Consider the following 22,325-nt stretch of genomic DNA (forward strand, 5'->3'; position numbering starts at 1 on the left):
AATGTGTATAAACATGTGCATCCGAATTTCGAACGAAAGCAATTTAACTTGTTATCACTTAGGTGAGATTTGCGTTCTTAAGAGTTTGATTGTAGTCAAGAAGTAGGTGTGGCTCGAAGACCAACAGAACGCACAGTTTTTAATCTAGCGGCTTTTCAGTTTTTGTAGTAGACTGGTTTTAAGTAAATACCGTGTTGTATTATTTATGTCGTTGTCCTCTGCGACATAGGTCAGTCGCGCATATTGCACAACCAAATAATGAAGTTAATGATTGAATAGCTAACTGTTGCACCATAATTTTGCCGCATAGTTTTCATGGGTTGGCTGCTATGAACAGCTACATGTAAATCTATGCGTTGGAAACGATTCCTTGTAGAATATACGAATTTTCGTTTCTACACATACTATTTACTTCGAAAAAACGAAAAAAAAAATGTAATCTCATTGAGTTTTCAATAATATCTGAAAGCCGTTAGCTATAGGATGCCCGCCACTGCTCGTTTTATTCTATACCTCAGCCGAGGGTTTCCGCGCACATCCACCTCGTTTGGATCTTCGGATACCTCAAGTTTCAACTGGGCACGGTATGCTCCTGCAGTGACGATGAGCGTAAGTAAATTTAAAAGTTGCCCCATATTCCTTAATTATGTCAGATCATTATCTCGATCGCAAGTATTGATCAAACGAAACTATATTTAATTGTACTACGTGTTCTATACGTATTCGTATTTTACTCGGCAAAGTAAAAATGTCGGAGTGATAGTTCATTTGCTTGTACTTCGTCATATTTTTGTAGACCAAATTCGTGTGAAGAGCAAAGTGAATCTAAAAATTAAAACCATTAAATTGCCGACCTAGGGCTGTGTAAAAACAACAATGAGTCACAGATTTTTGCCTATAAAAAAAAAAAAAAAAACGCCAAAAGTATATGCTCTCTAGGTGGAACTGCATAAACAAAGCAGTAATAACACTTATTTCTGTACGTTAGTGGTAAAGTGTTACGCTTTGATGGATAGAATGTTAAAAAGTGAAAAATGATGAGTTCGTTATGTCTCCTGTTATCCTATATGTATAATGAGCTTCATATTCACAAAAAACTTTTGCTGTGCTTCTTTGCTGGTTACTATTTCTACACAATTTTCAATTTTTTATTGAAGCACAAAAGTTAAGCTTGAATTTTATCTCAAACATCAACTTCTGAATCCTGTACTCTTATATAGAAAAGGCTTACTTACAGATGGTACCACGTATCGACTAGTACTATACCTAAAATTTTCTTTAAAATCCCATTGTACAGATCTCGCATCGCCTGTGGAGTTCAAAGTCGTTGGGCACACCAGAGACCAAATCAACACCCCAGCCAACACCAAACTTCCCAGAAAAGCATCAGGTCGAAACAACTGAGTTGCATGTAGAAAAGCATCCCCTAGACACAGAGGAATGGAGTCGCGTGTACCGATTTCCTTATATTGTGGCTGTGCATCGACTAATCCGTTTGAAATTATATCAGACCGTGGCTTCAGTGTTGACGGTACCGCCCATCATGTGGGCTTACTATACACAGACGATCACAATAGGTAAATATGCATAGATAGTATTGTCTATCACTGAATTATAATTATTTACAAGCGTTGTATGAATCGGGAAATTAGCTCCTAAGATAGTTTATGTAAGTAAATTAGCAAAATCTGGGTGTATTTTACAGGCGTCATAATGAGCTGTTTTATAAAGTACTTACCCAACTTCCAGCATGATCAACAAAACGACACTTAACGATTATAGATTTCTGAGGTGACCATATTCTAGTTTTCTAGAAATCGAACTTATTAAATAATTAAACACGTGCAGGTAACAAAATATAAGGGACGACACATAAGATATAGAAAAGGCTCATCTCAAGAGAACGTATATGGCTTTATTCGACGAGCAGAGTGTTAAGCTCGTAAACGAAAATTCTCGGTTCGATTCCGACCTAAAATTCACAATGTTTGAAGAAAAGCGAAATTACCCGAGAAGGCAGCAGATGAAAATCGCATGAGAAGTGCCAGTTGTATTACAGCACTCAGAAAATGGCCCGTTCGAAAATGAAACAAAACAAATTATTAGAGCATCTATTAATAAAAGGTCTCTATATTTGTCTGTGGATAATAGTTTCTACAGTTTTGTATCAGGAGGCCTTTTTAATTTATACATTATTTGCTTCTGGAACGTAACCGTAAACCGGCCATCGACCAACGTCACAATGATGCACGCTGATCGAGTCGGCTGACTTCTATTCACCCAGTTCCTGAAACGTCCCAAGCAAAGTTTTCGCTCAACCTGGATAAAAACCTCCATATGTATAACAAATAAACGTAAAACTGAGGCTTTTTACGCCAGTTTTGCAACTAAATACTTACGAGCATCCTATTATAACTAAGCTTATCGAAATTTAGCGATTAATACTAAAAAGAAACCACATCTTTTTGCTTAGCGAAGGTTTATTTCAATATCTTGCTGCTTTTCACGACAAAAAAATGCCAAAGAAAAAATTCACACAAAAAATAAAGTTGCATCGAAATTTTTAGCGAAAAAGCAATTAAGAGTAACCTTTCAAGTCATGGTTAAAGGTGTCAGATTTAATAGGAAAATAAAGATTACAAACGAAAATCTGCAGCAACTACAAATACTAGGCTATAGTAAGCGAATCCGGCGGACCATGAAATTGAGTAACTTTTACGCCACTTGGGTTAGAATGATGATTTTTTCTATTTATTAATTTGCTGATATACACACTTATTCTAGCGCTCTAGCCGTTTCTGCATTTCAAAGCTAATAGATAATGCGGTATGCTTGCCCACCAGTTAATTTTTGTTAGAACATGCAAGTCGTAAGGTGTTTGATCGGGAGAATAAGCAGATCGAAGGCAAGGTCGGATATTTTTTTGCTTAACCCGATAAGCAACTGGAGTACAACAAGGAAGTCTGGAGTTATCATCAAGTAGCCAGACTGCGTTCTTTCGATCGCCGGTATATGAGCGTCTCCTGGGCGATGCCATTCCTTCGTCCGGTCTTTCTCCGGCTGGCAGCTAAAACTGAAGCACGTCCTGACTATGACAATCGAATACCTTGAGCAGCATCTTGCTGATAAGTCATGTTTCGCAAATATCACGTGGCTTACACCACACACATTTCAAACTGGGCTAGAACCACCTATACTCAGTTCCTGCACTTTCAGTATCTGGGTTACAATTCTACTACAATAAGTTGCATGCAAAATGCTAGCTTTGGCAAACAGAACCCTGAAATTCCAAGCCTGGTTTCCGTAAAAAGCCTTTTCAACTGCGCCAATACGTTTTTCTGTTTCGCGTTCCGGCGCTTAGTTACATCCTCATTTCCTTGGCACTTTAATCCCGGTTCTTGAAGCATTTGCACCATTTGCGTACTGTTCTTTCGCTGAAGGACCTCTTAGCCTATGTTTATAAATCTTCAATGAACTTCCGTGCGTTGTGACTATAGAGCAATAAAAACTTGACTGCTGAGCCCTAATTATTGAGGCTAAAAGATAATTTCCCTTTTTTCCTGAAGCAAACATAGTGGCTGTTTACTAGCAAGTTTCCAAAAGACCGATAGTAGCGTATAGTTGAAAAAGTTATTTAGTTTCAATTATCGCTAGATCTGTGCATAATAACCTAATATATTAAGAATCAAAAAATGATAAAAGACCACGTTAAACCGATGATAATTTATACGGTCAAAGAGGATGCGAACAAACCATAAAAATATCTATTATTCTTTTGCAAAAGATTTTTCTGAACTTCCTCAAGTGATGCATTGCGATCCCGGAATCCTTATTATTGATCACCTGTCAACCATAATTGGACACCGGAAAAATCATACCCGACAAAATTGCAGATCGTCTGCTTGACTTGACAAGTGTTTTTCCTGTTTTATATGAAATCAAGTCATATACCATTATTATAGCATATAGCTTACCTTTCGATATATGTTGCTTACGTATAGCATATGCAATAAGCCAGACGAAGTTCATCGCTTTTTCTCGCTTTATTCGCGGCTTAATTCAGATCAAGCGTCGTGCATGGTCGGCATCACAACAACAGCAGTCGTCTTCCTCTATATAGCGGGACATTTGAGCGAACGCTTCATTGGAGCCGTTTATGAAAACCAAGGCAAGGACAAGGTTCGATTGGCTCACTTAACATTCTTTGGACATCGAAAGGACATCATTGTAGACTCCAACGATATAATGGATCTCTCGGATGTTGGTAAGCATTATATATCAGCCACATAAATATCTCGTATCGTACGTTTTTATAGAAAACTGTTATATAATAGAAGGTCATCTATACAATGCTACGGTTGCAGCATCATCTAACTGCCGCTTCATAAGCAACAAACGGTTCTATTTTATACTTCGAACGCCAGCGTAAGAAATTTCATAAACATTTGTCTCTCTTTCCGCCTCGTGAAACACAGATGCGGTTCCGGACATAAAATTCGACACAATTACTCTTATAGCGTATCGTTTTGCTCTGACTCTGATATACTGAATTCTAGAAGACACTGGGACAACTATATTGCGATGGATTCAATAAAGTGTTTTGTAATAATTTATTAAATCCAGTATGATGCACATTGGTTTTAATGATTATCTTGCCATACGAGAATAGACCGTCCAATTATCCAACCTGTATCGTTAACGAAATCGCTGCTAATTTGAACATAAATCATTACTTCGCCGTTTTCACGATCATTGTACCTAACATGGATCTCGCCGACTAGAAAAATAATTAAACAAAAAAAAAAAATTGAATTTCGACGCGCGGCACTTGAGCGGTTAAGCATTGCTCCAAACGGTGGGCCCTCAGCAAGAAACGATTTATATCTATGTCCGGTTTTGAACGTAGGCCACTTTATCGAGTGTTCGTAAATTTAGGACAATGACACAAACGTTACCAGGCAGAACTTCTTGGACTTGAATAACATAACATAATCAAATTAATATAAACGGATTACGAAAAAATAAGGCTCTTAGCCAGGGCTATCCAGCTGAATTTCGAGTCGATATACGTCATAACGTGAAATGTACTTATCGATGTTTTTTTTTGCGTTGAATTGTTCATGCTTAGGTGAAAAGGCGGAAAATCTCTACATTCGGATATACCGGATATCACAGCCAAAGGACCCTCTAATTTTGTTTCCCCATTACGGTGGAATTGAAAATCATGAAGCGTTTGAACGCATTTTTGGATTCAAAAAGCGCACTCCAGTGTTTAGGGTCACTAAAGTCACCAAGAAATAGATTAATTAGTACATAAATATAGGTAAAAATGTCAAGTTAGGATAAAGAAAAATAAAGTGAATTTGCAGTTATTTATATACAACCAACCGTTTCATTGAATACATTAATTACCAGAAGAGTTGACGAGGTGTGGAGTAGTGCGATGATTTTCCTACATTCTATAACAAGTGCAAGTGGCCAGCAAAACTATTTCTAGGTTTTATGTCAGGTGGTCTATTATTGCTTAGGCTGAACTAGGTACATTCGTTTTCCCTAGATGCATTACAGTTTCATCCAGGAACCAGAACCAGTGCTTTCGGTCTCTTTCAAAAGTAATCGAATCCTATCTTTCACGAGAGGAACCAGATATGAATAGAGGTTTGCTTGCATTGACTCACATCAAAGTGATAAGGCATTCGGGTGATATATATAGCTATGTCCAGATATGGCGGAAAATGAAGGATCTAAAAGGAGAAAGTGCCCTATGGAGCTTATGATACTGCCCATTTTTTTTTCGAATTGACAACAAAAAGTAAGCGCTATTCTGAGAGCATGTTTTGAGAGAAACGTCTTAGTTTCGGTTAACTTGACGCTTGAAAATCTTCTGAGATCATAGAGGTAATTGAATTGTTGACCTCGAAAACATATGTGCCATATACCTGGCGTAATAACGAACGAAACAAATCATACGATATACATTAACTCGATACACCAATGTCCGTTTATGGGAATTATTATTAATGGGAATAATTTCTGCTGCTTATTATTAATGGGGTGCCCGTAGTCGTGAGAAAGCATTGAATCCTTCTAAAAAAAATCCTGCCTTTTCTCCCCATAGCTTTCAAACTAACGTAATCTGAGACTTATTTAGACTAAACATTGAAAAATCACTTTATCTCGGCAATAATCTAGGAGGCCTATTAAAGCGAAGCTTCTCTCTGGTTCTTATTGTTCGTTGTAGAGCAGGGTTCGCACCAACAAGAAAGCGATTTGAACTATTATATTTTATTGGGGTAAAGTCACCCAGTATGCTTTAAATAAGTACGTATTCATCGACGCCCTCATGAAATATACTGATATCCGTTCCTTGGGCAAGCACCGAGGAAGGCATATCTTTTTTCGAAATCCCTAATTTAGTGTATCATAACAGCTTAGAAAATTGCAAAATATGAAGGTAACCGTTACCACATCATAAATCTGATGTTAAAAGCTACCATGACTATAAGTATAAAGCCCAGTTGTGTAATTATGGTGTTAGTAATCCTAATAAACATACAACTCAATTGTATTAAATTATTTTCCGCGCCAGCCAATCTCCTTCCGTAGCGAAGGAGATTATAAGAAGGCTGTAACCGTGAGCGCCGTATTTTGAACACTTTTTCCAACTAGTATGACATACTTAAGGACTGATATATGACGCAATTCATTTTCCCCATTTGCCGTTTCGAATGGCGCTGTATACGCGCCCCATATTTATTATGCGACCCTAAGATCGACTGGCATAGACGTACGGTTCACTGTTAAATAAAGGCCCCAATAAATAAAATGTTGTCTTCAATTGACATACCGAAGTCTACCGAAGGTATAGATGTATGTACATAACTTTTTCTTTGGCATCCTCAGTTAGCTAGTTTTTTACATATGCAAGTCACCTCCTTATACAGTATAGCATCAGAATTCAATTGTGGTAAAGGTCTCTGAAGTTTTGTCCGACACAATTACTAGGTATAATAATCATATAAAAACCTGTCGACCTTTTATTAACCTATTAATGTCCTAGCTGTTAATTTCTGGCTATCATCTTCGCCAACGCTAAGCTTGTCCTTCTGGTTATCACGGTAACGCATCCAGAGATGCGCACTAGCCACGTAGACCACAGTCAATCAAAGCTTTACCCATTCAATACATTGCGTCGATGAATATGATGTCCATACGTTTGCTTTATTTATTTCATCACACCTGTCGCGTCGGATGTGTTATTGATGAGGCTTGGACCAGCTGATACTGTTTTTTTTAGATTATATATATATATATATAAAGCTTGATACTAATTCTCATCGGATCTATCTAACAAAATTATAACTCTAGCTTCCATTGCTGGGTTACGTGCGTGGTCACATTTCAGGCATTCAAGGCTGTAAAACTAAAGTGGATACCACAAGGGCTAGAGCCCCACACTGCCATCGTAAATCCATTTGCTCCTTGTCAAACTCGTCTGAGCTCAAAGTGATTACTAGATATGATTCTCATTTGTGGCCGACGGGAACTGGGCGATTCTGAGCTGAGTTTGGTCGTAGCATCAAACATCTCATCTAATTAAGCTTACCTCTCTCATTGGAACGCTAAATATTACCATCTGTTTTATACTGTTCACACCTAAATCTGTTCGAGTGTTATTCTAGCAGTTATGTAGTAATTCGTTCCTTTGGATTGGATTTAAGAAAGTCCATTATCGTGGTCCACAAGTTGGCACACATAAAGCGCATAGCACTTATTGCCAGCATTGAGTAAAGCTCATTTATAAGTCAATCAAATCATTTGCTAGAAGAGGTAAATGTAAAGAGAAAAACTATCTGTGCAAGATAAATTTGGGTATTAAAGTACGTCCATCTAATCGGGTTTTGCAATGCTATTGGCGTGCTATCTTATTGTACTTACTGAGGGCAAAGCTTATCAAATACTTAGGACAAATATTTCCTATCTAACTAATTCGCATTTAACACGCGAAATTGTTTTTTATGGAATTTACTGTACAAGTTACGGTTCACTTGAGAACCTTCGCTGATTGTAATTATAGGTACATTTGCACTATCGTTAAGGTGACAATATGCCGGTTCCATATACGTCGTTACTGCAAGGATTGGACATTGTTTACAAATCTACCGGTGAAACTAACCGAATTAGATCATCTTTTAATTCTCTAATGAAATCCAATCAGCTACTTTTTTCGTACAGTACAATTTTTACATATTTTTTTCTCTTGAGTCTTTTTACTCGATTCCACTTACTCGCTTTGAAGACCAGAGTGGCGGAAATTGCGCATCAATCAGGAAACGCAATGACCGCAGATTTGAAAGTCGTACCGAGAAAGTCAAATGTAGAAGTATTTCCTAGTACCAGATGCAATCGCATGTTGTAATCTCTTAACGAACGACCATACATCACAAGGCAAGAAAATAATGCCAAACCACAATTCTGATCAGCGACCATCGTAGTCGTCACCACCTTCTCCAAAGTTTTTTTTCCAATCGCGTCGAGCTCCTGCCTGTAACCATACAAGGGCATTACATGAATTCTAAGCATTTTCTTTTTCTTGGAGCGAGTTCTTTCTCCTGCACCCTTTATCCCGCGAGAACGCTAAACATAGGTCGACTTCTTTCTTCGGTCGAGTTTTCCATTTCTATCGCTTCCGCCAGCGCAGCTAGACCTAAGTGGGTTACATGAGCGTATAAGAAGTTCCGTATTAAGAATCTTTCTTTAGCAGTTGTACTAGCTGACTAGAAACTATCTCTGTGCGCGCAGTTTATATCTTTATGGGCACGCCCATATCTGAGACTAGATAGTACTGGTAATCATTCTTTTCTCTTAGCCAAACTGACCTCTGTCGAGCCTGTTCAGTGTCCGCTACAGGCCGGCCAGCGGTCTACTTTCCCTAGTTGGTCATGAGCCAGTAAACGGGCCATTCAAAGCAATTTCCTGCTCTTCATCGTCTCCGTGCGGTAATGCCAATGCTGCAATAGCTTGCCCGTTTTTCTATTTTTACTTCCTCCTTTACTCTCAGTAGCGCGCACTTTTTCAAATTTCGTCATTAATTAGTATTATCATAGAAGTGGTCGCCTTCGTCTTTAACCAATCTAGGTAGACTTTTGCTGCGCTTTTAGCTCGGGCTTGCTTTTTTTGTCTCTGTTACGCGCAGTTCTCTTCGTTCAGCCGAGTATGGTCTGTTCCGCGGTCAGCTGGAGAAAAATTCGAATGCGAGAAACCGAGAGACCGCTTCCATAACAATATCTTACTACGGCTGCTATTAGCGCAGATAACTAAGACCTGCCCGTGGAGGACGGCTATGCCCCTTCGCCTGGTGCCCATATTGACGCTGCCAGTGGCGGTGCTCTGGTCCACGGTTTAGTAAGACCACTGAATCCGATCGCTGCGTGTTCACCTTCTCGCTTGGAGGTGGTCGAACGAACCCAGAACGGGCAAGGCCTTACTGTTTTGCTTTCGTTTCTTTAAGCGCATCACAAGTATAGGCCGGGTCTTCCGAGTCGCCTGCTGTGGCAAACTGCCTGATGTGAAAGGCTCAACTGCTAAAGGCGGCAGATCCGGTGTGTGAGTGTTTAAGAAATCTAAATGCCCGACGCTGAGACCGCTGTTAAGCTAGTGTCACCGATTCGAGTCGACCCAGCTCAGCACCGCTCTCGCCTGAAACACTGTAAAGTGGCGATAGCCGCATTGTATATCGCTGTGTATACCGCACATTACGTAACATTTATTTACGGACAGAGGCCGAAACAAGCTGGGGGGTGCAGGTTGCCCATGGTGCGATATAGTCTGCTCGTATTTGTATTCATCTCAAGTGCGAGTGATTTCTGAGCGACGTAACAATGTCACTATAGGTCACCCACACGTGCATTGTAGGCTGATTTGTTACGGTCGTTTTTTCTATGTTTAGACATTGTTCGCTGAAGGCATTACGTCGTTATTGCAGCAAGTTCTTATGAACTCGTTGTAGAATAAAAGGATATAGTGAATTGTAGCGAGATGGGTGAAGTTGATGAGAGGTAAAAAAAAAATGGCCGGCATATACTGGAAGTGCGCGATTGTCCAGTAGACCACCCAACTAGCTTCGTTGGTTGAAGATTTCGGAATGATATTATATGAATTGGATGTTTAAGGTCAGTTTAAGTGAGTTTACCTGTACACGGACGAAAGCAAAAACGATCTTGAGAGAACACTAAACTCGAAACGGTTCTTTTCGCGTTTTCCGTTTGGGTGTTCGGCGATTTGGAGTACATAGGCCTGTAAGTGTGCGTGAATCATCTCAGAATGACGTGACCGTATTGTATTGCATCGAGTGTCTCTGCACAGTCCATAGTGCAGTAATATATCGTGTTATGGTCTATTATCAACATTGCATACACGGCTTCCGGTAAGGGTAACGTTCAGTTCTGTGTACAGTTGCACTATGACCATAATAATGTTTGTAATAGATCGATTCGCCTTTTTATCGAAGGGTTGTTGTTGTCTGCTAGAACTAGCTAGCTTTTTCAGACTGTGAATCAAGTAATCATTAAGCGATTGCAATAGATTGATCTTCACATTTGACCATGTCCGAGTCCAAGTAAGTCGCAATTACAGAATACAAATTGTACCTTCTTTACGTCCCCAGTGTGACGTTGTGTCGTGTGTCTATGCTTTAATTGCGTCAGAGCTTGAAATATTTCTTTCAAAGTATTTTCTTTTTGTTATAGGTAGCTGAGGATCTAGTCTCACCTCCAACGTATGTAATGTAACGTAACTGGCCTGCAAAAAACATCGAATATATCCCGTCCAACAAATTACATTTTTATCAAATGTCCGGTCATCGTTTTAGCGTTTGTACTAAATCCGTACATCTTTACATATGATACTGTGAATGTATAGCCAGTGATGGCAGTCATCTGTATTTGCCAAGAAGAACAGTCTCAGCCCTCGTTACAAAACGGTTGAAAAAATTCGTACGGGCATGCCAGTTGTTGTGTTGCCCGCCGATCTGATTAAAGATGCGATGTAGAACTAAAAGCTTCTGGACATCTATGAACCCTTGTCCGGTATTGCAAACTGGCCTCTATGTACACCTTATCTAAGAGAAAGTCTAGGCAAAGGTGAACGTGATAAGTGGCATTTTGCGCGCCAGCTACTTTACTACGGCCATGGGCTACCCCTCTGTTTGAAGGTATTATATATTTAAATATCGACGAGAGAATTTGCGGCCAGTTCGAGCGCGATAATATCTGAACAGTAAGAGCTAAACGATAGGGAGACTTCGTATTGAGAACGCTCCTATTTGAATCAGGAGCAATTAGAAAGTCACTTGTATTTGACAGAAGAGATGATTGATTTAATATTGCCAGATGCTGTTTCGCTCATGAGCACAACGTATAGCAACGCTCATACGGGAGATGACCTAACCCAAAGTAATAGCTTGACGGATGTAACTAGCACGATGTTGACTGGATAGTCAGCTGGCATTTATGAGGTTTTTAAATAGAAGCTGGGGGTTCTTGCACAGTATTCAAATATGTGCGATCTTCTGACTGCGTGATTCAATTTTTATCAATTATTAGAATCAGAATCACTATCGGTGCTAGTACCAGCATTTTCAGGTCGTTTGATGCTACCGAAAGCGTTTCCAGGAGCCTTAATTGGTCATACCAACAAAATGATTAATATAGATCGGTTTTTACAGCAGAATTAATGATTTTCTGCCTGATATTGACGACAAATTGCAAGGTGAAGTTGGCTTTGCTTGGATTAACTAACTAAGCTCCAACTGATCCATCTCAGCCGAAGCTGACTGGAAATCTCTTACAGGTTGTACATATCCGCCTCAACCTATGAAATCCCTTCGAGTTCCTAAAAATTTCATAGCAGGATAAGCAATAGTAGGGTCCCACCGAATTCGACGCCGTTTATTACAGAAGTTATTGTGCCATACTGGTTCAGGGGCAATCGAGGTTTGCACCTTTGATAAAAGGCTGGCTTTCCAAATGAACATTTACTCATTCCAACATACATTTACGCTCAGTTCTTATTAGGGTTGTCATTAGGTCTTTTTAATTTAGTTAGTCATCTTAGCCTGGGCAGATAATGCTGAGATACAGGTTAATACATAGAGAAGACGATACTATACGGACTACATATAGAAAAAGCGTAGCCTGTACGAAAGAAACTGCTTGCGTTGTCAGAACGAGATCATTTTTCTGATGCTGGTCCGTTTCAGTTACCTATAATGGGAAAACGTTGATTTTCCTTTGCAATTCGTAGTAATAATTTTTCTCATCACTCTGTTTATTACCTCATATTTTTAACACACATTGTTGCAAATTTGGCAGGAATCTAGCCTCGTAGCAGGGCGCTGAAATCCTACGCATCTACTCTATAGATATCATAACCTGGTGCAGTGGTATCGCCTTTGCCTATTTTATTGGAAGGACCAGTCAGCTGTCTGAAACAATGCGTGACAGCAATATTGGATGCAACGCTAGAAATAGTTAGACATCACCATACGCCGCCGCACATACGTCGGCGGATTTAGGAAACTGAATATGTATCAAGTTTGATAAATCTGACTACCGAAAGCCAACCTTATTAAATATTCGCTTGTTGAGTCTTTGACATGACCATTATTATTATTATTAAGCAAATCAAACAGTACAGTTCTTACGGTTGGATCAGAAATGTTTCCTCAAACCGCACTAGAACCTTGTTTTCCACCTGTTGCTCTGATCTTTTGTGGAATAAATCTTCTTCCCGATGACCCGTTCTAACCAACAAACGGCTTTCTCTGGGTTTCCTCTGCGTTCTAGACCACCCTATTAATGTTTGTTGCTTCAGTTTTCTCTACAGTCATAAGGTGCGTGTTTTGTGTGGTAGTCAACACTCCCATCACAGATAAGTAGAGCCACGCCCGCCACTCACCCCGAGCACCGCGTCGACAACGCCCATTGATTGAACCCGGTTAGTGGTTCGAGCTCGCTCAGCCATAGCTGTCCGTTTTAGGCATGGCTCTTCTAAACTGAGTCGTGTACTCCTCCCACTGATTAATGTTTTCCTCTCCTCCTTTTCCCTGTCTGATCATTTTTGTCGGTTTTCTCCTAGGGAAAAGATTTCCATGACGCGACGCGAAAGGTTACTAGCAATGAAGGAAAAAAGCTTTTCTTTTCCCCTTCGTGTGCTCTTTCTTTCTCTTTTTTTTCCCGCTCGTTTTGTCTGTACACGGGACAAGCCAACATACATCTCCCAACCGAGCAGCATGAGATAGGTGTAACAGTGCTTAGTGTACCATTGCGGGACCGATAACTCCGTCTATATTGGGAAATCCGTCCGAAGTATTGACTCTCTAAAGCGAAAACCGGTAACCAAGTGACGGCACACCATTCAACTGTACAAACACACACCCACACACACACAAACACAAACACACATATGTATAATATATATTTAGAGATGCTAAACGTCGCGAACAAGCCCGTGCATGAACATGGCCTTAACCTAGCTTCACGATGAATGGTCTGGTAAGCCGAAGCTTCTTACAGGAGAACGCTAGAACATTGCCATGAGCGTCCCGAGTCGGTCGCCGTTCCGATTGACCATACAAGCCAAAAAAAACAACAGTCAAAACACAGTCCGTCTTACCGTACAGGGCGCTGTCGTCGACGGGAAAACACGGCAGTTTCAGCGGCGCCCCATAATTGTTACGATCTGGGTTTAGGCTATGTTTGTGTATCTCATATATATACGTCGTTAAAATATGAGTCTCATTAGTTGAACTACAAGAGACGCGGAAAGTCTAGGCGAGTCTCCGGGTTACCGTAAGCTGGCGTCTATGGGCTGGTGCCTGACCATTGCGTTTGTTCGTATTATAAATACTGTCGCTGCTCCTGCTGATGAATGTCGCGCAGTAACTTACTTTGCTATGCCACATTCGCTGTCGTCAAAGCGACATACATGGAAAAAGGGGGAAATTTTCACGACATTTGCGCGCTTATCGCATTGTGCCACTGAGACGCAGTTACTATGGAGACTCTCATGAAATAGAAAAAACACCAAGTAGAAAGGAAGTAGAGCTTTTTCTTAAGATGGATTCGTGTCCAGATTCGAACCTGGACTTTCTCAACTAAAAATTCGAGCAATAGAACCGGTCAGTGAATATGCCAGTCTCGTTTCTTGTTTGGTCGCTTTGGATTGCTAGTACTGCGCCTCCGATCGTGACAGGCAGTCCCTGAAACCATGCTAAAGCAGCAGTAAAAGGACATCTGAGAGTTTCAGCCTCAAATTTTTTGTTGTTTCCCCTCGATGGCGAGTTATGATGCTCGTGGGTCCAAAACTCTGTAATAAATTATGGTATCAGGCGTGCATATATAAGCAATGTATGTGTCCTCTGCGTAAGTACTGCATTAAACCGGTTTGATTATAACATGATAAGCCGAAGAGCAAAGCATCATTAAGGGTTCTCAAGTCAAGGTAATCTTCAATCTGAAGTGGAGAGGGAGGAGATGCGACGAAATAATTGAAAGCGTTTGAAGCTTATATTGATTATTTGTAACATTATATCGTAGACGAAAGATATACATCTTTTGCTATGAAAGAGTTTGGCTAGTAATTGGCTGGTGCACAAGTAATCAGATTACCGGTATACAGCTGATATTCGGAAGAATTTTGATCGAACATTTTTTCGAAATTAGGAAACACTGTTACATTTCGAAGACGTCACGAAGTTAAGTTATTCAAATGTCCCATATCCATGTCTGTTCAATATAAACGATAAATTTCAATAGTACAACTTTCGTGAAAAGATGTCCGTTCACACAGCAGAGACAATAGCTTCTCCAAAGTTACAGATATGTAATGTTACCTAGGATATAGAAAACGATTTCCCGGCAGACTAAACATTTCCCACGTTACTTCTATGCCAAGTAGTCTATTACTGTGATCTAGTTGCGGTAGACTTAATGAAAAGCACAAAAATAAGGAGACCATTAATCGGTTGCACTAAACCATTGAACTAAACCAGAAGAATTGTATTTTAAAAATATCTACTTAATTTGAGCTATTCGTCTACAACTCAAGTCCGGTCCTAGCTGAAATAATCATTTTGACCGTATTATCGATCGTGTTGTTATTCAAACCTTCTGAACCGCGTTGAGATATATGCTCGTGTCGACCTTTAGGCTCACTGGCTCCACGGGTTAATAATAAATAACAGGTTGATGTGAACTAACCTAACACAAATGGCACTCAGACGCAAACAAGAACGCGTACTACACGAAAAATATGACTTTGTAAAAAAAAAAAACAGACATTATCCAATATATACACCTAATCCAATTGGCAAATGCACCGATATCAGACTGCACAAATGTCTCTCCAATATTTAAAGGAGTTCGAGTCAAAACCAGCTTCTTTTACCATGGTAGACCCTGATTTGCACGACATCACCAGCCAGTCGTTTCTTCACCGCCATTCGAGGGTTTAGGCATAACCGTTGGAAGCGGTCATCAGTGTGCGCAAGTAAACGCTACGGGACCAAAGAAGGGAGGATGGCCTATAAAGGAGAGCGCAGTCTGCATAAAGCAAATAGAGATACCACGTGTTTTTTTTTTTCTTATACATAACCATTTACTTTTGTTGCGTTCTTTCTTCTGGTACTCAGTGATGCAAAGACTCGGAAATGTCGTCTGTGTTAGTTGACTTTGCACGATCAGATAGGTTGATCATATTGTGAAATTCACTAAGCGTGTGGAGTGACTCAAAACAGAGTTTCTGTGTGATCTATTTAATCGTAAGAATACCCTTCTTTTTTGTTGCCGTTGTCTCTTTGGTTAGTATTTTGTGCATCTTTGCTTGAAAAGAAAAGTGTTTTCTTCAATCGGGGGTTTCGTCGGGAAGAAACCTAACAAGGGTTCGAACAATAGTAGATCAGCGTTTGCCACTCAGCAGACAAACATGTACCTATCTAGCATCATGTACACTGAATTGAAGCTGTGCAGGAAATTTTCTTTGTTTCACTTTTGCCAAACTCATTTCTAGTAATTTCATTACCTCGGCACAAGCAACTTGCTCTAAAGCATATTGGATTTCCGTGGTTTTGATGACTGGGCTGCTAAAGCTGGTGAAGACCGCGTTCTTGCCAAGCTATCTCTGAGAATTGCACGTTATGCTTATGCTATTATTTGTCTACCTCACATTAATATCGGTAAGCATTAGAGCAGAAGGTTTGATAATGGCTACGTTGAGGGCCTAATTGGCCTTGGAGAAAGATCAAGCTTAGAATGGTCGTTGACCTTGTTTGTGGACTAGGTATGACACAAATAGATGAAAATCTTCGAGTCTGGTAGCTTAAAGTTGACTTGAATCGATGCTTAGAAGTTTTTGTCAACATACTTAAGATTTTATCTCAGATAAGAATGATTCTGATGATCTCATAAGTAATCACATACTTTTATATCAATTATACACCGTTATACACAGTCGATACTTACCGTCGTTTGCGTTAGGTAGTCCAGGCTGCGGCGTGCTGCATCAAGGAATTAAGTTGTTGAGTATTATAGATAAGGGGACGCGACAGAGAACAGATGTTTCATGTGGCTATTGCTGAGGGTGAAATCGTTCGCGAGGTGGGTTCGTATATGCTAGAACAACAGGATATGTTCGCGGTGTATTGTAGCCGGGCGACAACCTTTTATGTGGTCTTCAACTCATTGATTGTCAGTTATAATTTCGTGTGAAAAACACTTTGTGGTAGTACACTGTCCAATAGCGCTAGTAACAATGGCGAATGGACTGCGTCCCCGTTATCGCCTGGTGGCAAAATATTTCCTCCACTAGATTTTAAGATGTTTATTAAGGAGTGGCCTAGACTCGAAGTAAGCCGAAAACTATTTGCGTTACCGAAGTAGTACAACCGGAAGTCAATTTAAAGGCATTTCTAGTCGTAGTGGTTGTAGTTTGTGTTTCGAGGCTCACAGCCCAGTCACTCGTTTATTGCCACTATCTTTATCATAATCGACCCTAATAGTAAGCTTGGTTTGTACTGGGAAATTGCGAACCATCTTGATCGAGCTAACATGAGACTATGATTTTTTATCGGTAAATCACCGATTTTGGGTAGGTTATTGCCTATGGATGCCTACTGGTGGAAATAGTAACGTTTTTTTTTTGTTTTCCACGAATTATTGACCAATAGAATAAGCAGCCTTCAAATTTACTACATAGGTTAGCGACAACGGTGGATTCTAACTCTTGTTCCGAATCTTCCCCTTCAAAACCGCTGTTACTGGCGTGCGTGAAGAAAATATACTTTCCAGTCAACGGATATCGTACAAGCTTACGATCAATGTACAATAGGGTATGTAAGCAAAAGAACCCAGTAACGCAACAACGTAATGAAGGACAATTATGATAAAATGATTATTCTCGTAGCTAGCGGTAAGGAAAAACTGCGTACTCAACACAGTTGTATGTTCATGAAGAGCAGCGAAGACGAAGCCTTCAAAAAAGTCGAAACGTTACCTGATTAGAAAAACTTGGTTTTTATAGGAAAAATTATTTTCCGAGCAATGTCATTTTCTATACGAAAGCCTTTTGTTCAACAGGTTTCCATTAAGCCTTACGTTTTATTGAAAATTGTTTATGTAATTAGCAATAAATAAAGCACGCCCGCAGGCATCATTGTCTTAATTTTTACCCTTAGTCTCAATTAAAGAAGGTTGTTCACTTTAAAATTTGTAGCTATAAATTTCTCCTCATTTATGGAACAAGTTCTGAAATTTATTGAGGTTAGTTAAATAAATCCTAAAGTTCCTTGTAAGCCGAACGGTACTCTATCGAGGGGTACACATTTCTGTCAGACATCCTAAAGTTCTTCATGATGTAGTTTATATTGCCCGATTTAATTTCAGATTTTTCGCGCCGGCCCCTGACGGCAGGAGAGGTTCGCTGTCGTTCGGGGGCAATGCGAGCGGGACCGGGTGGCGCCTCAAAGGCCTCAAGCTTCCGAAGTCGATGTCTGAAGTTTCACAATTTTGTTCCCGCCGACCAGGCAAGCCATCGAGGTGGGTCCGATAGCACTCGCTTACAAGAACAACATGGTACAAAGAAGATCACAGTGGCTTCAACGTCCTGGTTGTCGGGGGTCCAACCGGTGCCCCATGGTCAGCCCCCTCAGTGCATGCTTCTTGCACAGCAGAACTGTCGATCTCCGGAGGTAACTAGCCGATCCTATTTATTTTCTTAGCTTAGCTTTCACTGAAATTGATAGCATTTCTGCCAAATTATTGAGCAATTGCTGCTATAAAACCTGCTATAAATATTGTTAAATAATATATTTTTTACAAATACCTGTGGAAGGGACTCGTGTTGTTGTTACAAATATCAGGTCATTCAAAAAAACGCAAAGGTCTATCAGGTCAGGTTTCTACCGTTCCTCACCTACTATTGATGCGATTTAATACATACGCCCGCCGAAGTGAGTGCTTTGGATTTTACTTCCGGCGCTACTACTTTAGTTAAGCATTTCTTTAGACAGTTTCCACTAGCACGATGTGTAACGTCTTTACGCCTTGTTTCGAACCTAGGTCATTCTCAAGTGCCCCATCATTTGCAACATACACCCACCTGATGCCCAGGTATCATTAACGTGCTTGTTTAATTGATTCGTTAGCCTATAAAACTTCAAAGTAATCAAAAATATATCTTTTACCATAGGATTTAAACCGGCTTGCTAACAAAAATCGTCTCCGACGTTTCAGAGGGTGGCAATCACACACCATACGCTCCCGCATCCAATAGGCAGTATAGTTCCGGCCGTTACAGGATCTGGTGTCACGTTCCGAGCTCCGCTAACCAGTCCTCCCTCGCCAGTAGCTTTGGCACCGCCCATTTCATGTAACCTTTATAGCCTTTTGCATCCTGCCCCGTTTGCGCCTACGACCCACCTCACTCCTGAGGTCACAATCACGCCGATCGTTGGGCAAGGTGCTATCCGTCATAAAGGTAATAACAACAGCTCAGACAGTTGTACAATTGCCCCTGACTCGTTGGCAGGTGACACTTACGATAGTGATCTTCGGAAGCGAAAGTCTGAAGATGTTCGTCGGTTACTAAATTTAAAAATCTCGCGAAAAGACTTTCAAAAAACCCAACGGGAAGAGCAACCTTTGGACCTGTCGTTAAAGAGAGACGTGTCCGAAGTTTCTGGCGGAAACGATGACGACGTCCAAATAGTCGGTATTGAGGTAAGCAGAAGTAAAATGAAAATGAGTGCGTCAGTACTTTGTTTCGAAAAGGCTTGACTTTAGACTTGTCACTGCTTGATGTTTCCGTTTGTGGTAGGGTCTTTGAATCAGCCTTTTTAATATCAAACGAAATTGCGAGGTCGATGCTATGTCAGATTCGGGCGGTTAATTGAACCTAATCGATCCAGGTTAATTTGTAATGTTTCATATCTTTTATATTTAGAGCGGTTTTAAAAACTAACCTTTTTAAGCCATACAGTTTCAACATAATCGTTGCAAAATTTCGATTCCTTAGCCCGGTCATCTAGGCGCAGGTTCCCTTGTGCCCAGACCAATAGCCCTGTATGCCCATTTGGGATCTTCTGCTTCATCACTACCTCACCTGGGGCAAGGACTTCATCTCTCTCAACTGCCTTTTCAGCTTCCTTTAAGTCTGCCGTCTCAATCATCGATGAATCCTCCACTCACGCAGCAGTTAGCGGTACAGTCGCAAGGGCATCTGCAGGGTAGATTGCCCCCGCCCATGGACGCGGGATCGCGTTCGCCTGCAGTTTGTCTAGACGCCGTGGGCAGCAATCACGACCGCCTGAGCTCCGGTATCCTGGTTAAAACAAAACAAGTCAGTTAAAAACCAGTCCCTTTTTAGCCGTATAGAACAATTAAGTTCTGTTGCAGAAAGTGAAAAGAGCTTCTATGCATGCCTTTTTCTAGTTTTCTAATCTCAAATACTTTTTGTATCATTTTGTTCATTTCGAAGATCTTCTATCCCTTCGATTCGATATTGAATTTAATAATCATCTTACTGAAAACAACTGATAGATATTCATGGTATAGGTGTGACGGTAAAAAGAAGTCTATGTAGATGTTCTTCATGACTTAGTAGTGTACACTGTATGTGAGGATAGCGCATGGCTGTTTGTCAAACTAAACCCAGCTATGTTTTGTACTGGTTTTTATTATTATTTTAGCATGATTATTTGTTCTCATCCGGCAAATGTAGCTTGTTTACATTCATTTATTAGCCCTAGAAACGAAAAGTGCTGTCGGTCCTTGATATCGATGCGGTCGCTTCTGCTACAATCTGCCAGACTCCTTAAGGAAACATCTCGCGAGTCCGAAACACTCATGAATATAGCAAGTAATATAATAAAGTAATATATTGCAGCGGATAGATTAAACTTTATTGTTAGTAGCAGCTGCTCGCTCTCCGCAGATGGTAGACGCGTATCTATTTAGAAATAGGGACCACACGAGGCATTCACATGAATCTGATCCTTGCCAGAACAAATCCAAGTGACAAATCCTTGTCATGCGGTCGGTAGCAGCAATAGTAAAACAATTCATCCTTAAACTGTAGCATTTTTTTTTAATATCAACAGATATCCGAAAGCGGCGGAGCAACTTTCTGCAAGTTCCGCCAAGTTAAGCCGGGCGGACCAAGGCCCACAGTCACGAGAGCAGCCACCACGAAGGCCAAACGCTTCCATTTCGTCCAGTCGAGATGGCCCACGGGACAGCACCGTCCACCAGGAAATAGTCCTGGAAAGTAGAGTAGATTTTTCGACGAGTCTTACGTCTGGTGGCATCGTCTTACCTTTGACAGCCTCTTCCAGCAACACGAAAGGAACTGTCTGACCACGCCCGTTGTCGAATTTGATTCGATATGTATCAAGAAATGTCTCCAAATAGTCACACCGTACGTTTGTACTGCATCATCTGACGGTAGCGGTCGAAACGAGCGAAGCGAATCACAGTAATTTGCTTATGGACGATTCGTTTCTATATGTGCAGAGATCGGTTTGTTCCCGATAGTACGATGATTTAAACGTTGCGTGCTGAAATTGTACATAATAAATATATATTGATGAAAGTTTATTAGATGTATCTAAGCGGACGGGCATTGATCAGGCAAAGGATGTAAGAAGCGGATAAAGCAATACAATCTGTCAAATTACAAGCGATATACTCTAGCATTCCTCAAACCTCCTTGAAGTAGAGAACTCGCAGCTTTAATAGGTAGGACATGGTTGTTGCCTGTAACGCCTTCCACAAGCAACGTCTGTGCTAAAGCTGCGTGACGGATTCGTCAATCAATCGATGAATAATGATCGCACCTGTAGCTTTACAGGCCGTGCCACATTATTATGAAACACGCCTATATACATGAACCGTGTAGTGATAGTACGAATTTTGTGTTTGCCACTATGCTAAACTACCGTAATGTTATGTACATAGAAAGATGGTTCAATTTAATCGATCTATTTATGAGTGGACACACTAGATGGCCGGGGTGGTGACGCAGGCTGTTTTATCGTTTAGCCGACTCAGTCGTGTACTTTTCTTTTGCAGCACCCCCTTTGTTCCGCTTTTGCGTAATGGGAACGTTGTTTCAGACTTACGTTTATATCTAGTGATCGCTGAGGACAATAAAAAAGATAGCGATGTCTATCGTGGTTGTACTAGCCGGCGCGAACTATAATGGGGCACATCTGGTGGGACCCGGCGGGACTGTTCATTACATCCTTCGCCAGTTAGCAGACCCGTAGTACTCTAGCAAGACAGACGGTATGTGTTCCGTTGTTGAATGGCTTCTCTGTTATTCGACCGAAGATGTCTGGCAGATAGGAGCAGTGTTTCGGCTACCCAAATTTACCCTCGAATGTTACCTGTGGCACAATTTAGGTGGTTTTTTTCGAAGAAGAGAAAGTGATGCGATGAGAAGACTTTTCGTAGGCAAATGAACGATATTATAGGATGGACAGTTTAAGGCACAGCTGAAGTGTGGGTGGCTTTCAGCTCGCAAAGGAATCTGTGTTAGATTAACAGTGGTGCATTTGTCTAGAATCGAAATTAATCGTCTCAGGAAGACTCGAATGAAGTTAGCGAACGTTCTCACTAGTATGAGTTTCTGAAACTAATTATCTGACGGAAGCTTCTCCCGTCAATCGCTCAGACAGACCAGACGAGCTATTGAGAAACCCATTAAGCGCTGGTTACCTCAATCAATATGATAAAGCGCTATTTCAGTTCTCGTTGAATAAACGCTTCATT

The 22,325-nt window shown here is 40.7% G+C and overlaps 2 protein-coding genes and 1 long non-coding RNA gene across 8 annotated transcripts; 2 read left to right on the top strand and 1 right to left on the bottom strand.

The window, feature by feature from the left end:
* On the top strand, positions 1-5,383 carry LOC111259980 (transmembrane protein 186). Of its 3 annotated transcripts, none has more exons than XM_022832399.2 (5): positions 1-62; positions 477-609; positions 1,298-1,577; positions 4,064-4,264; positions 5,129-5,383. In XM_022832399.2, exons 2-5 carry the CDS (start codon positions 484-486, stop codon positions 5,299-5,301), a joined length of 780 nt encoding a protein of 259 aa, XP_022688134.1. In that variant the 5' UTR covers positions 1-62; positions 477-483; the 3' UTR covers positions 5,302-5,383. The 3 variants fall into 3 exon arrangements, with proteins under 3 accessions (XP_022688134.1, XP_022688135.1, XP_022688133.1); XM_022832400.2 differs by lacking the exon at positions 5,129-5,383 and adding an exon at positions 4,476-4,625 and having other exon boundaries at positions 18-62; positions 470-609; XM_022832398.2 differs by having other exon boundaries at positions 31-62; positions 470-609.
* A 1,332-nt stretch (positions 5,384-6,715) lies between these two features.
* On the bottom strand, positions 6,716-9,666 carry LOC111259981 (uncharacterized). Its single transcript, XR_002679974.2, has 2 exons — positions 8,880-9,666; positions 6,716-8,545 (listed from the first exon to the last, which is right to left on the bottom strand). It is a non-coding gene; the product is annotated as an uncharacterized LOC111259981 (long non-coding RNA).
* Positions 9,667-9,970: 304 nt separating this feature from the next.
* On the top strand, positions 9,971-21,736 carry LOC111259979 (uncharacterized). 4 transcript variants are annotated; one of them, XM_086968098.1, is made up of 6 exons: positions 9,971-10,298; positions 17,940-18,244; positions 18,615-18,665; positions 18,789-19,274; positions 19,570-19,893; positions 20,654-21,736. In XM_086968098.1, the coding sequence occupies exons 2-6, from the start codon at positions 17,993-17,995 to the stop codon at positions 20,822-20,824; spliced, it is 1,284 nt and encodes a 427-aa protein (XP_086824224.1). In that variant the 5' UTR covers positions 9,971-10,298; positions 17,940-17,992; the 3' UTR covers positions 20,825-21,736. The 4 variants fall into 4 exon arrangements, with proteins under 4 accessions (XP_086824224.1, XP_086824225.1, XP_086824227.1 ...); XM_086968099.1 differs by lacking the exon at positions 9,971-10,298 and adding an exon at positions 10,309-10,426; XM_086968101.1 differs by lacking the exon at positions 9,971-10,298 and having other exon boundaries at positions 17,277-18,244; positions 19,696-19,893.
* Positions 21,737-22,325: the final 589 nt, after the last annotated feature.

Source organism: Varroa jacobsoni, unplaced genomic scaffold (assembly GCF_002532875.2).
Source record: "Varroa jacobsoni isolate VJ856 unplaced genomic scaffold, vjacob_1.0 scaffold_389, whole genome shotgun sequence".
Lineage (NCBI taxonomy): Eukaryota > Metazoa > Arthropoda > Arachnida > Mesostigmata > Varroidae > Varroa > Varroa jacobsoni.

Excerpts from the sequence above, each read along its gene's own strand:
- LOC111259980 (XM_022832399.2), top strand. The coding sequence starts at position 484 with ATGCCCGCCACTGCTCGTTTTATTCTATACCTCAGCCGAGGGTTTCCG. Across the intron at positions 610-1,297 it reads CTCCTGCAGTGACGATGAGC|ATCTCGCATCGCCTGTGGAG; the intron begins GTAAGTAAATTT and ends CCCATTGTACAG. Across the intron at positions 4,265-5,128 it reads AATGGATCTCTCGGATGTTG|GTGAAAAGGCGGAAAATCTC; the intron begins GTAAGCATTATA and ends GTTCATGCTTAG.
- LOC111259979 (XM_086968098.1), top strand. The coding sequence starts at position 17,993 with ATGCGAGCGGGACCGGGTGGCGCCTCAAAGGCCTCAAGCTTCCGAAGT. Across the intron at positions 18,245-18,614 it reads AGAACTGTCGATCTCCGGAG|GTCATTCTCAAGTGCCCCAT; the intron begins GTAACTAGCCGA and ends TTTCGAACCTAG. Across the intron at positions 19,894-20,653 it reads TCCTGGTTAAAACAAAACAA|ATATCCGAAAGCGGCGGAGC; the intron begins GTCAGTTAAAAA and ends TAATATCAACAG.